Genomic DNA, 14,993 nt, shown 5'->3' with positions numbered 1-14,993 from the left:
ATAGTGGACATTGGTCAGCCTCAAATTTGAACCCTAGTTTATAAGCTTTTAGCGTGCCACCTGATCCTTCACTTCAAAGGTTATGCAGTTACCTCAGTTAAAGAGAAACCGTTTGCTTTGACAGATCTTTAGGGTTAATACTGTGAAATGTCTCTGTTGAGGTATGCAGTAGCATTTGTATCCATAGTAGGTAAATGTATTTTCACTATTCCAGATACCAAAGTTTGTGTCTCAGTAGTTAAATTGGTTCTGTTAAATATGTAATCTTGTGGGATAGTGGTGTTGTTACTGCCAGTAAAGCATTATTTATATTAGTATATTTGAGTATCAGACTTGCTTGGGAGAATAGGTATGCCTTATAGATTTCAAAGGTAATAAATAGAATAGATTCTTTTCTGATTGCAAGTTAACTATTTTTGAGCTCTTTACACACAGCCCAACCTTATCTGATACTGTTCTAGGAGCTGGGGATAAAACAGTAAGCGAGACATTCAGCCCCTGCCCTCATGGAGCTTACATTCTAGGTGTATTTACTTATTAAAAATAAAAGGCTTTATGTATCCACATTTTGTTTCAAAAAAAAAAATGTAGATATTGGTAGCACTGTCTCCCATCTAGCTTTAGAATGTCCAGGTGGAATAATCATGTTATAGAGTTCTTCATTCATGCATATTTATTTGTTAGTTTGTGGTGTTTTGCCTTTTGTCATATTTTGTTAATAATGTGTTGACATAAGCAGGTTAGAATCCATTGCATCAAATGTTTGGGCATCTACTGTGTGTAGTTCACTGTGATAGGTGCTGGAAATTCAAACAGGGAATAGGATGCTATCCCTCTTCTCAGCAGGCTTACAGTATAGTTGGGGAAATGGAGCACATAAATACAATAGGTAAATAACTCAGTACTAATTCAGTTCAACAGATATTTATTGAATGCCTGCTGTGTAGTAGGAGGCACTGGTAACAAGGATGAAAATGACAGGTTCCTGCCCTGAAAGGTTAAGGGCAGGTTAAAGTCAAATAGGCATTTACAGGGCTTCCCTGGTGGCGCAGTGGTTGAGAGTCCGCCTGCCAATGCAGGGGACACAGGTTCGTGCCCCGGTCCGGGAAGATCCCACATGCCGCGGAGCCTGCGCGTCCGGAGCCCGTGCTCCGCAACGGGAGAGGCCACAACAGTGAGAGGCCCGCGTACCGGGGGGGAAAAAAAGGCATTTATGATATAATAGTGCAGAAAGTGCTACCGGGCATAGTAGGGTTTCCTAGTCTAAGTTGTGGGGGAGGGAATGGAGTAAGAGCTGATAATATAAGCTTAAACAAAAAAGACACATTGGAGTTAGCCAGGTAAGGAGGAGAGGGACAAGGGGGCATAGGAAAAGTGTTCCACATAGAAAGGACAACTTTTACAAAAAACCCAGAGGTAAGAGAGAATTTAGTATGCTCAGGGAAACTGCAAATACTTCACTATGCCTGAAGCATGGATTATTGTTGAGGAATGGTGAGAGACAAGGCTAGAAAAGAAGGATGAGAAAAATCCTGAAGGACCTCTGGGCTTTATTTATCCTGGGGGTTAGTGGGGAGTCGTCAAAGAATTTTAAACATTGGAGGGCACATCATTAGATTCTCATGTAAGGCAGATGACTTGGATGCAATGTGTGAAGCATGGATGGAAGAGGGGGCTCATGTGAAGTGCCCAGAATTTGGTAGAGAGTACTTAAGGGAATTAAGGGTAATCAGAATGAAACGTTGCAAGAGAACTGAGACAGGGTTTCCTGGAGGCTCTAAAGGGCAATTGAATGGTGAAATGAGAGAAAGGAAGCCCTTTTGAATTGGTTGTACACAGCAGAGGTACCTGGCATAGTCCCATAGATTGGTTAAGCAGTAGATTACTGAAGAAGGAGGACTGGTTGGTGATAAAATTGGAGAGGTTAAATCCTTGATCCCTGGCAAGTCACTGACTGTTTTAGCACAAGATACCATGTCTGCTAGGTCACCTGATAGATTCTAACTCTAGTAACAGCATTTGGGAGGGCCAGGGTAGTTAGTGAGAGGGAGTGGCAGGGGTCACATTAGTTAGGATTTAGGGGCAATAATTAGACCTGAATTTTGATGCAGCTGGCCTTGGCTTCAACACTTAAATCAATTTATTATCTTAATTGTAACATTTTAATCAATTTATCTTATTCTCAATATTTTAAAGGTTTTATATGAAACATTCTGAGAATTTTGAACATACTTAGTATTCCACTAAATCTTGGTTTCAGGCTTTTTCCCCTTATTCTCTTTGAAGTCTACATAGTTCTGAGCTCAACAGTATTTAGAAGTTTGCATGTGACCATTTTCTTACACACTCCCTTAGAATACCCAAGTAGTATTTGTGTTTTGTATGTCTTTTATTGGTCAAATACATAATTATTAGAAATTTTAGAAAATATAGTGCTTTTATAGTCACTTGTTAACAAGTCAGTGTATAGTCTAGATTTTCTCCATGTGTGTATACATACATGCATACTTAACATACATATATGCATTTCACCAAAAGGGGGTCATATTATATAAACTACTTTGTAACTTAATGTGAGCATCTTTCCATGCTAGTAAATAAATAAATTACTCAGTTATCCTCTGAATAAACAGATCAGTGGGGGTGGGGTGAGGGGTAACAACCACCCAAATTTCAAAATCTCATTGAATAATTAAATTTTACCACCTTCCTATTTTTATCAGCTTCAGTATCAGAAACGGCACAGCAGCCATCTGAAGAGGAAAGCAAGTCTCTTGAAAAACCAAAACAAAAAAAGAATCGCTGTTTCATGTGCAGGAAGAAAGTGGGACTTACTGGTAAGGGCCTAAATCACATGATTTAAAATTCAGATTTTATTTATGATGATGCATGACTTACTATTAATGGCTTCAATTAAGATTGTTTTTGTTCCCGTATGAGTTAATAATAGATATGCTTCACCTTCTGAATTTTCTTAAATAAAAGTAGCTTTAATTACATACCTAATAGTAAAATGAATAGCTTTTCTTTTAAAAATTCATTTCAGCTGAGTTTGAGAATATTAGACAGGTAAGGTCAGTGCGCCAGGTGCTGTGAAGGGGCAAAGATGTGGCTCCTGCCTTCAGAGAGCCGAAATTGTTGTGTGTGAGAGAATATTTACGTCCTTGGTGAGCTGTGAAGTACTTTCTCTATGTAAAGTAGCTAGTCACAGGTTGTCATGAGGGTTCAGAGAGCTCATATGTAAGGTGATAGCCGCGTGCTGCCACGCAATAAGTAATCAATACATGTTGACTACTGTAACAGAGCTGTTAGCTGGGATTGTTATTAAGAGAGGGAGGGGCTTCCCTAGTGGCGCAGTGGTTGAGAGTCCGCCTGCCGATGCAGGGCACACGGGTTCGTGCCCCGGTCCGGGAAGATCCCACATGCCGCAGAGCGGCTGGGCCCGTGAGACGTGGCCGCTGAGCCTGCGCGTCCGGAGCCTGTGCTCCGCAACGGGAGAGGCCACAACAGTGAGAGGCCCGTGTACCGCAAAAAAAAAAAAAAAAAAAAAAAAAGAGAGCGGGAGAAGAAAATGTTTGAAATATTACTTGGATATTTGGCAAAGAGAGTACATTTAAGTGCAGTCAAATAGATTTCTTTGGGAATTCAGGGATGGATGTGATTAATTTATATAAAAGAAGAGGAGTAGAGGCCTATCAAAGTCATGAAGGTAGAATGTTTCAGCTGGGTCTTGAAAGATGAGTAGGACTTAATAAGTGATGGAAATGGGAGCATTTCAGGCAAAAAAAAAAAAAAATACCTTGAACAAAAGCTCACAGAAAGGATAGGGCATGTTTAGGGGACCGTAAAAGGGGATTGTAGCACAAAATATATGAAGAAGGGGGTTAGATACCACCATAGAGATAAGGCTAATGATGTGTACTGTGGTTAATTGATGGGGAACAGTTGCAGCTATAAATAGTTACCATTTATTGTTTACTATGTGCCAGACATTGTGCTGAATACGCTAAGAAACTGGCTTAAGAGGAGATAAGTTTGTTTGTTTTTTTAAATTTATTTTTGGCTGTGTTGGGTCTTTGTTGCTGTGCGTGGGCTTTCTCTAGTAACAGCGAGCCGGGGCTACTCTTCATTGTGGTGCATGAGCTTCTCATTGTGGTGGTTTCTCTTTTGCAGAGCACAGGCTCTAGGTGCACGGGTTTCAGTAGTTGTGCCACATGGGCTCAGTAGTTGTGGTGCATGGGCTTAGTTGCTCCGCAGCATGTGCGATCTTCCCGGACCAGGGCTCAAACCCGTGTCCCCTGCATTGACAGGCGGATTCTTAACCACTGTGCCACCAGGGAAGCCCGAGATAAGATTTTGAGTAAATTGTGTTTTAGGAAGGTTTATCTGGCTAAGGTGTAGATAAAGAGGAAAGGAGATTTACAGTCTGATATCAGAGATGTTTAAGACTGGCCCATGCCTTGGCAAATGTATTTATTTAAAGAGTACAGACGTGAACAAGTAAGGCATTTTAAAGTGTACATATTTAGCATCAAATACTGTCTTTCTAAACCTCAGAAACTTGGACTTCACGATTAGAAAGAAGGCTGCGACTTAGTAATTTCTGTCTTGTCAGTCTAGTATTATTCTTGGCTCCATTTTTCATTCATTATTATGAAGTTATAGGGGAATTCCTTGGCGGTCCAGTCGTTAAGACTCCACACTTTCACTGTCGAGGGCCCAGGTTCCGTCCCTTGTCGGGGAACTAAGATCCCACAAGCTGTGTGGTGCAGCCAAAAAAATAATAATAAAATTTTAAAAATAAAAGAAAATTATGAAGTTACAGAGTATCTTTTTGAAGTTTAAAAAAATTTGGTAAAGGAAGTTTACATCAAATGTCAATGTTTAAAATTTTGATTCCTATCTTCCATTTCCAGTAATTCCATCATACCATAAAATCCTAATTTGGGGGTGCAGGACTGGTTTTATTTAAAGACTATCCACACTGCTTATTTCTCTGTTTTGGCTTCAGTTCTTGGGGCATTTCCCTAAAATCAGTAGCATTTATTGCATGTTTACTATATGTTAGGCACTTAATACTTCCTCATTTAATTCTTACTGTAACCGATTCCAAAGTTAGAGATGCAGAAGCTAAGGGTCAAGTAATTTGCCTGTGTTAGTAAATAGATTCAGGCTTAGGCAACCGTAACATCTCATGCTGTAAATCACTCAGCCAGATTACAGTTCACCTCTCCATTGGAGGTTAGCCAAGGAAAGCTAATATACTATGCTATTTGTTAACAGTTCTGTCAAAAGTTTCATTTCCTCTTCCTTAATTAAATCTTAAGATTGCCTTCTGACAGTATGCTTATTTTTTCACATTGTAGTATTTGAGGAGTGTTTCAATTTAGCAACCCTGTTTTTGATAGGAAGCAATTTGTGTCACGGGTGAAAACTTGAGCTCAGAGAAGTGGTTATGACTTGGTCTGCTGATACAAACTTGTATTTGTATTTGTAGGTAGGAAAAAGAAATGAAGCTATCAGCTATGGATTTTGAGAATGTTACTAGGTTGTGAAACTGCTTGTTTGGAATGATTCTTTAGATTGCTGCCCTAAATATATGATCTTTTTAACATTAATTATGCTAGAGAGTTTAATATTTTTAGACCTTCCATTCAACTCACGTATGTGTATTAATCCATTTTCAGGGTTTGAATGTCGGTGTGGAAATGTTTACTGTGGTGTACACCGTTACTCAGATGTACACAATTGCTCTTACAATTACAAAGCTGATGCTGCTGAGAAAATCAGAAAAGAAAATCCAGTAGTTGTTGGTGAAAAGATCCAGAAGATTTGAACTCCTGGAATACAAAATCCTTTGACCATCTGCAAACTAAAAATTGACTTGAGGTTTTTTTTCCTAGTCATTGGGAATGTAGAGCAATGTATCTTGCATAGACCTTTTAATCATGCATGTCATCAGAAGAATAGATTTTTGTTTTTGTTTTGAAAATGACTCTGAACATTTATTTACATTGCAGTTTCTGTGGCTGAAAAGACTTAAGTAAACTTTACAAGTATTATCCTTTTAAGATCATTTTAATTTTAGTTGAGTGCCGAGGGCTTTTATAACAAACGTGGAGAAATGTTGGAGGGCTGTGATTTTTCCAGTATTAAACATGCATGCGTTAATCTTGCAGTTTATTTTCTCATTGTGTATGTATATATAGCTTTTCTCTGCAGCACGATTTCTCTTTTGATAAATGCCCTTTAGGGCACAACTAGTTATCAGTAACTGAATGTATCTTAATCATTATGGCTGCTTCTGTTTTTCATTAACAAAGGTTATACATATGTTAGCATATAGTTTCTTTGCACCCACTATTTATGTCTGAATCATTTGTCACAGGAGAGTGTGTGCTGAAGAGATTCTAAGTTTGTGTGTTTTTAAATTTTTTTGAGCAAGGGAAGGAAAAGCTGTATGCATTTCATTGCTGACTGCAGGTTTCTTTCAGATTGTGTTCATTGGTCTGTGTGTATACAATATGAAGAATGATCTGAAGTAATTGTGCTGTATTTATGTTTATCTACCAGTCTTTGATTAAATAAAAAGGAAAACCATAATGTTCCCTTGTATTACTTTTTCTCTTATTCTTTCTGGTAGTTCATTTTGACTTTGGTCCTTCAGTTTTCTACTTTACTTAATTTTGTGAGATGAACTCACATCTGTTTGTGAGTAATCTTAGGATGACAAACTGTGATCTTACATTCCTGTGAGTCGAACATGTCATATTTTCTAGCTCTTGTCTGATTCTCTGTTCTGAACTCTGTCACACTGAATTAGCATCTAGCAGAAGCTTCGTTTTGGTAGGATTAGAGAAACAAACAGCATAGCTCAAACACGGCAGTTGGAGAATTGTGAAGTAGAAAGACCTCCAAAAGACCATTTGTCCTGTGGTTTCAAACTTACCTGGCCGCCAACCTTTTTAAAACTTGAAATATGTAAACAGATTAAAATAGTATTTTACAATACAAATGTCTATGTTTACATTTGTTTGCTTACTACTTGTGTACTCTATCTTAGTATGTATATTGTACCTTCATATGTCATATGTAATGATGGCTTAGCATTGAAATCTGTAAATAAGAGAAAACCATTATGACTATCTCAATAGATCCAGTTAAAGTATTTATTAGAATTTAATACCCATTCATGATAAAAACCCTTGATAAATTAGGACTAAAAAGGAATTTCCTTAAGGTGATAGTTTCTATGTAAAACCAAATAAACAAAAGACAAGCATCTTTCAAAAAGAGGAAAATTCATTTCCCTTTAAAGTCAGAAACAAAGGGCTGGTTTTCCACTATCAGTGCTTATATTAAAAATCGTGTCAGAGATCCTAGCCAATTTTATAAGAAATAGAAAGTAGTAAACTCATTATTTGTACATTACGTGTTTGTTTTTTAGAAAGCCCAAATAAATCTAAAGAGAAAGTACCAGAAATACAGGGTTTTGTTAGGTGGTAGGTGTAACATTAATTTTCAGAAGGCAGTTGCATTTCTTTATAGCAGAAACAACTAGAAAACTGGAGGACATCTTTTACAATACCAAGTACCTAGGAAATTAACAATGTATGTTGAAGACCTCTTTAAGAAAAAATTCTTAAACATTAAGAGATAACTAAGACCTCAAAAAAATAGACATGTTCGTGGCTAGGCAGACAATATCATGAAGATGTCATTTGTACCCAAATAGACCTATAGATTCAAAGCAATTCCTATCAAAAATCCCACCAAGTTTTCTCTTGGAACTTATTAAAGTGATTCTAAAGTAAAAGATAAAGGAGAGCAAAAGGCTAGGACATTTCAGAAAGGAAGGAGCAGGGAGGTGGGCATTTTTCCTGCTGATGTTAAGACTCACTGTGAAGCCATGTTAATTAAAATAGTGTGGTATTAGCTAAGGGCTGTACAGAATCCCAGTAGATTAGACCAAAATGCCCAGAAAAAGCCATGCATGAGCTGAACTTGGTATAAGAGTGGTGGGACACCACACTGGGGAAAGGAGACTATTAGATACTGAGAGCACAACTCAGTGTGGAAAAAGGTGAAAATTGATCCCTATGTCATACCATAGGGGAAAAAGATTAATGTCTTAAATGTAAAACAAAAGTTTTAAACTCTTAAAAAAAAAAGATGATTACTGCTTAGACCTTGGGATACAGAAGGACTGTTTAAGACACAAAGCATTAACTGAAAGTATTATTGATGAATTTGTCTATTAAAATGAGGCATTTTAAACCAAAAATACCTTAAGGTATCTTCAAAGAAAGGGAAAAGCCAAGTTTCAAACCAGGAGAAGTTACAGTGCAAATCAAGACCATAGTAAAATACTATTTTACACTCATTCAATTGGCAAAAATGTAAAAGTCTTGCAGTATCTAGTGTTGGAGGGATTCCACACAATCTCTTAAAGTTTCCTGATACTAACCGAAAGTGGTTCAATCCTTCAAATGCTTTGGTAATTAATACCTTTTAAAGTTGGACTTTCAAACATCCTATAATCCAGAAATTTTACTCCTAAGTGTGTACCCAAGACAAACTTGCACATAGGTGTAACAGGAGACATAGGAATTTTCATAGCATTGTTTACAGAAAGCAAAAATCCAGAAACCACTCAAGTCCCCACTGAAGAATGATGGGTAAATAAAATGTGATATATTACAATGGAATAGAAATATAGTGATCAGAACTAGAGATCCCTACAGACAACAAAATAGAAGTACCAGATAGTAAGCCAACACCTTTTTGCAAGTCACGTAGATGGAATTTATATGAAGAGAAGGCAGGGTAGTGATGACAAAATTCAGTATGATATCCTTAGATGGGAAGAGGCCAGGCATGTGGTACCATATGATCAAGGCCTTGACTTTTTTAGACATAACTAAAAGCAGGCTATGTGTGAGCCAATGCTGAGAGTCTTATGAACCAAGAATTATGATTAATCCAATTTCCTGTACCTGAAGTCCAAAGTCATAATTATGAACCTTTTTTATGACCACATGTTAAAATCGGGAGTTTTGGCAATGATTTGTTTGTTATTTTTTTTCTCCATGCACATGGTTTATTCTTAAAAACTTTTATTGAATATTTAGGAAAAAGTCCAAAATACAGGTAAATGAGTCAAAAGAGGTAATCCTTTTTAAAGATAATTATACAAATTGCTTAATTGCGACTTTAGTTCTAAGTAACTCAGCTTACTAGTATGGCTGACCATTTCTAATGTAGATGGTTAGTTGTTCCATGGTGTTTCTAGATAAAACACCAAAACCATGATTCATGAAAAAGATTTTTAAGTTGGACTTTTTTACAATTAAAAATTGTTCTGCAAAAGACATTGTTAAGAGAACAAAAAAACAAGCCACAGACTGGGAGAAAATAGTAGTAAAACACATAAAAGACTTCTAAATATAAAAATAACTCTTAACTGTATGAAAACAACCCAATTAAAAAGTGGTCAAGGGGCTTCCCTGGTGGCGCAGTGGTTGAGAGTCCGCCTGCCGATGCAGGGGACACGGGTTTGTGCCCCGGTCCGGGAAGATCCCACATGCTGCGGAGCGGCTGGGCCCGTGAGCCATGGCCGCCGGGCCTGTGCGTCCAGAGCCTGTGCTCCACAACGGGAGAGGCCACAACAGTGAGAGGCCCACGTACAGCAAAAAAAAAAAAAAAAAAAAAGTGGTCAAAACATCAAGACACCTCATCGAAGATATACAGATGGCAAATAAGCAAATGAAAAGATGGTCAACATAATATGTCATTGGAGAATTGCAAATTAAAATGAGAGAGCACTACATACCTATTAGAATAGCTAAAATCCAAAACAACACCAAATGCTGTTGAGGATGTGGAGCAACAGGAACTCTCATTCATTGGTGATGGGAATGCAACATGGGACAGAAGAAAGTTTGGCAGTTCCTTAAAGCTGATCAGAGTCTTACAACCTAGCAGTTGCACTCCTAGGTATTTGTCAAATGAATTAAAAACTATGTCCACTCAGAAATCTGTACCCAAATGTTTTTAGAAGTTTTATCCATAATTGCCCCAAATTGGAAGCAACGAAGATGTCCTTCAGATGTACCAGTAAACTGTGGTATATCTATATAATGGAACCGTATTCAGCAATAAAAAGAAATGGGCCGTCAAGGCACAAAATAACATGGAGGAACTTTAAATATATTGCTCAGTGAAATAAGCTGTCTGAAAAGGCTTGCTACTATATGACATTCTGGAAAACGCAAAACTATAGAGACATTAAAGAGTGGTGGCTATGGGTTTAGGTAGAGGAAAGAAGGAATAAATAGGTGAAGCACAGGGAATTTTAAGGCAGTGAAACAGTCTACGTGACACTGTAATGGTGTATACATAACAGGATGCATTTGTCCAAACGCAGAACTGTACAACACAAAAAGCAGAACCCTGGGAATTCCCTGGTGGTCCAGTGGTTAGGACTGGGTGCTTTCACAGCCAGGGGCCCAGGATCGACCTTGATTGGGGAAGTTAGATCCCACAAGCCACGAGGCACAGCCAAAAAAAACCCTAAGGTAGACCTTGGACTTCAGTTAATAATATTGTATCAATACTTGTTTATCAATGATGACAAATGTACCATACAAATCCAAGATGTTAATAATAGAGGAAACTGTGTCAGGGCAGGGGTGTATATGAGAACTCTTTGTACTTTCTGCTTAATTTTTCTGTGAACCCGACACTGCTGTAAAAAATAAAGTCTATTAGTTAAAAAGACAAGGAAAGTGGCTGTCCTCTGTTGGTAGGTTCAGACAACTCTGTAGAGACCCCTGCAGAGGATGCCTGGGACTGCTTCTTCTGGCTTTCTGGTTTGGTCTACTTTTAGGTAGCATAGCACACCTTTCACCTTAAAAAAAAAAAAGTCACGTTAAATTTCAGGGCCATGGGACACCACTACATACAGCAGAGTCTATAGGTGTACTGTCTAGTAGAGTAACCACTAGTTTATACGTGGCTTTTTAAATTTAAGGGACTTCCCTGGTGGTGCATTGGTTAAGAATCTGTCTGCCAATACAGGGGACATGGGTTCGAGCCCTGGTCCGGGAAGATCCTACATGCTGCGGAGCAACTAAGCCCGTGCGCCACAGCTACTGAGCCTGCACTGTAGAGCCCATGAGCCACGACTACAGAAGCCCGCGCGCCTAGATCCCATGCTCCACAAGAGAAGTCACCGCAATGAGAAGACTGCACACCGCAACGAAGAGTAGCCCCCGCTCACGGCAACTAGAGAAAGGCTGCGCGCAGTAAGACCCAAGGCATCCAAAAATAATTAAATAAATTTATTAAATTTTTTTTTAATTTAAATTTTTTTAATTTATTCTTTTTGTGGTATGCGGGCCTCTCACTGCTGTGGTCTCTCCTGTTGTGGAACACAGGCTCTGGACGCGCAGGCTCAGCGGCCATGGCTCACGGGCCCAGCCACTCCGCGGCATGTGGGATCTTCCCGGACCGGGGCATGAACCCGTGTCCCGTGCATCGGCAGGCGGACTCTCAACCACTGCACCACCAGGGAAGCCCAGGAGTAGAGCTTTTGATCTGAAAACCTTAGGTAAGAGAGAAGCCGGTCTAAACTTAGTGCTGTATTTCTGGGTTTTCTTAGAAAGGAAGGAGCAGAGATGTTTATGAGAGACATATTTCAGTGGGCAGTTGTTGTTGACAGGAAAGCAGTGTTTGGGGAGAGAGGCACTGAGAATTGTCTCTGCAACTATGCCAAACAGGTTGGATACAGAGTACATGTTAAATGTTGAAATTTCTCTGCATTTTTGGGTACAGGATGTGACCCACAGCTAAAGCTCAAAAAGACCCTGAAAATTCAGATGGGAAAAGGAAAAATTTGGATGGGAAAACTCTTCGATAAGTATTCATACAAAAAAGCAAAACAAAGTTATAAGTATCTTGTTGAAATCACAGAGAAGGAGGATCTGAAAAGTTGCATGTGCTTTGATAACAATAAACGAAAGCTCCTTGTATGGTACACATTATTATCCAGTCAGTTGTCACTGATATTCTCTCTACTTAACATGCTGCTTATTTATGGGTCTTTCAGATCCTGCTTAAATCCAATATGGCTTTGAGGTAGTATTCCATCAAAACATGGAAACAATAAAAGCAGACTAAAGACAGAATAAAAGAGGGCAGGAAGAAGAAATTTTGTCTTGCAAAAAACCCAGCCCTGATTGAGCTGGTTCATTTGGGTCTACTTCAGAATTATCAAGAAAAAGAGGAAAAAACAAAACAAACAAACAAAAAGGGAGCTATGATAGAGACCGAGCTCTTCAATGAAGCAAATATCTTCTCTCCTTAAGGCTCAGGCTCAGAAATGCTTATTGTGAACGTTTTAGAGGGGACACCATGTGTTTGGCATGTATACCATACACTTTAGCATCAGAGCGCTGTGTATCATGTGCAAACATGAGTGACATTCTGTTCTCTCCAAGGAGTTCAACCTTTAGAGGACCTTGCAACTGGACTCAAGTAATTCAAGTGCAAGTGAAATTTGTAGGGTGGGGAGAAGGGAATGGATGGATTCCTTAGGGTTGCCCAAAAAGGCCACCTTCCTTCTCCCAGTGCAGGCAGAGTCCACTTCCTGCTTATCTGGATGGCAGTTGCCAGCCTCTCGGAGCCCTTGCAAGACATCTGCGCACTGGATTCAGAAAGCCCTTTCCAGTTCTCTTGTAAGGGAGTCAGGGGCATGCTTGTGTGAACGAGGCCAGCAGTGCAGCTGTTGGAGCCTCTTGGGTGCTACATTTTAGCATCCGAGGGAGGTACTGAATTTGGTGCTACAGAGGCTCAAACCAGCCCTTCGTGATGGAGGTGCCAAAACTCACTTCCGGTCCTGAAAGCACCCATACCCTTCGACCCAGGAATTTACCCTCCGGCAAAAGTGTAGGAAAAGGAAAACATTTTGTGCATGCAGATCTCATGGCTCCATTATTATTACAATCCCGAACATTGCAATTTCTTCAGGTGATGAAAATGATAATAATGAAACCTATTTGACCACAAGGAAAAATGTTCAGAAGAAAAATGTAAGGAAAGACTGAAAAATTGCCTCTCTGTAAAGTTCACAAAGATGGAAAAATCATGTGCATAACAAATGGAACGAGCAAATAACATGAAAATGTGAAAACTGTAGGATGGTGGGATTACAGGCAATATTTTTTCCTTAAAACTCTTTTTTATAATTGTTGTAATGTACATGCTCAACACACTCCCTCCCAAAAGAGGAGAAAGAAAAAATATAGTGTATTTGCAAGTTACTTCAAATGTTTTTTTCCAAATAGAGAACAGCTTTGGTGTCTTCAGGCACTATATATAATTAGTGGGTTGGCAAGTCTATTTTAAAACTAGGAAATCTTCCTCCCCCTTCAACTATCTCATGCCCACACCCCTTCCCATACACACATCAGCCCTACACCCTTCCCCCCAAAAGTTTTCTCTTTACATGGTTTTTATCATCTAGGCTTTCATTAGCTTGTGAGTATTCAGGGGAAGCTCCTGGCCCATTGCTCACACAGCCCATGCTCAGAAAATAAGGAAGCTGCTGTGCAGTATGCCCAGGGCCTGGATGGGGTGGGGGGCAGGGGAGGAGGCTCACTGGTTATTGATTCATTGCCTTTAGTCAGTAGTTTCTTATTATTAAGTATTTATGGAGTACCTATTCTGTGCTAGGTGTTTTGCTGGGCGTTGACAAAGCTACACAAAGAATAAGAAAGACAGTTCCTGTCTCTAAGGGGAGGGGCAGGGCCAGTACAGAACAAGTAAATAGTTTATTGCCCTGCAGCTAAAGAGTCACTAGAATTCTGTAGGTATTAGGTGCTGCCTGGAAGAGTAACCAAAAGTGGGGTCCAGCTGCTCGCTGCTCAAAAGCCAATAAAGAGGCAAGGTTGGTGGAAAGGAAAGTTTGCTTTATTTTGGATGCTGGCAACGGAGGGGCGGGGAGGAGGGTGGACTCCTGTCCGAAGGCTGACTCCCCCCACTGACAATCGGGGGCAAGAGCTTTTACAGACGGAGGCGGGGGGCTACATGCAGAAACAGCACAGTCAGCTCCGACAGTCATCTTGAACTTGGTCATTGGTGGTCTGATCAGCGTCATCTTGATTGTTTTAGCTAGAGTTAATCTTCAGTTCCAGGGTTGGTTTCTATTTCTTTGAGGCCAGTTCTCTGCATTGTGGCAGCTTATGTCATGGCTACAGTCTGGTCATCATGTGGTTAACTTCTTCCACCTGGTGCGGGTTTCCGTACCTACAAGACAGATCACAGGATATGGCTCAGAATATTATCTGTAGCCCTTGAGGGGAAACTAAAGGTCCTTGACTTTGCTTACTGACTGAACTATTATTGTTTAGTCCTGTTTGCTTTTCTTTGCTTCTGCATTTTCTCACTTCTCTGATTAAACTTATCCTTTGGCTAAAGTTTTTCCACAGACAAAAGGCAGGTGGAGGACATGGGGGGCATAGACCATAGCGTCCTGCTCCATTTCAGAAGGCTTCTTATTATAATAAGGCCACAGAACAAGAGTTGGGACCCTGTCCTGTTTCTTTTCCCCTTTCTGGAACCTGCCAGAATGAGTCAGAACATCTACCACTGCCAGAGACTGCCCTTCATCCCCCCACCCCACCCCCCCCGCCAGGGCAGACTTAACCAAAACTGAGGTCTACCCTTGGCACAGACACTCGGGGCAGGAGATGAGAGCCGAGAACAGGTTGAGCAAGAGGGAGCCCCTTGCAGGGTGACCACTGGTCAGCTCCAACCATCTGGACCTAGGGAGGAGGTTCAGCAGCCAGCCCTACTTGTAATACCCCCTCATCTCAGGCCTTCTGGTTTCAGGCCCTCTTATCTCACATGATGCCACCAACCCAGCCTCTCCTCTCTCCAAGCCAAACTGCAGGGCAGCCTCCCTAACTCTGCAGAGTTGTGTGTATGTATTC

The 14,993-nt window shown here is 40.0% G+C and overlaps 1 protein-coding gene across 4 annotated transcripts in view; it reads left to right on the top strand.

The window, feature by feature from the left end:
- Positions 1-6,603, top strand: part of ZFAND6 (zinc finger AN1-type containing 6) — a 74,655-nt gene extending 68,052 nt beyond the window's left edge. For all 4 annotated transcript variants that reach the window (XM_033852244.2, XM_033852242.2, XM_033852243.2 and 1 more), the window contains 2 exons: positions 2,724-2,837; positions 5,688-6,603. In XM_033852244.2, coding sequence (XP_033708135.1) covers positions 2,724-2,837; positions 5,688-5,836 — 263 coding nt within the window. In that variant the 3' untranslated portion in view covers positions 5,837-6,603. The remainder of the gene's footprint in view (positions 1-2,723; positions 2,838-5,687) is intronic.
- The last annotated feature ends 8,390 nt before the right edge of the window (positions 6,604-14,993 follow it).

This window comes from Tursiops truncatus, chromosome 2, assembly GCF_011762595.2.
Source record: "Tursiops truncatus isolate mTurTru1 chromosome 2, mTurTru1.mat.Y, whole genome shotgun sequence".
NCBI lineage: Eukaryota > Metazoa > Chordata > Mammalia > Artiodactyla > Delphinidae > Tursiops > Tursiops truncatus.
The sequence above is the reverse complement of the archived record's forward strand: the minus strand, read 5'-3'. Positions and strand labels throughout refer to the sequence as shown.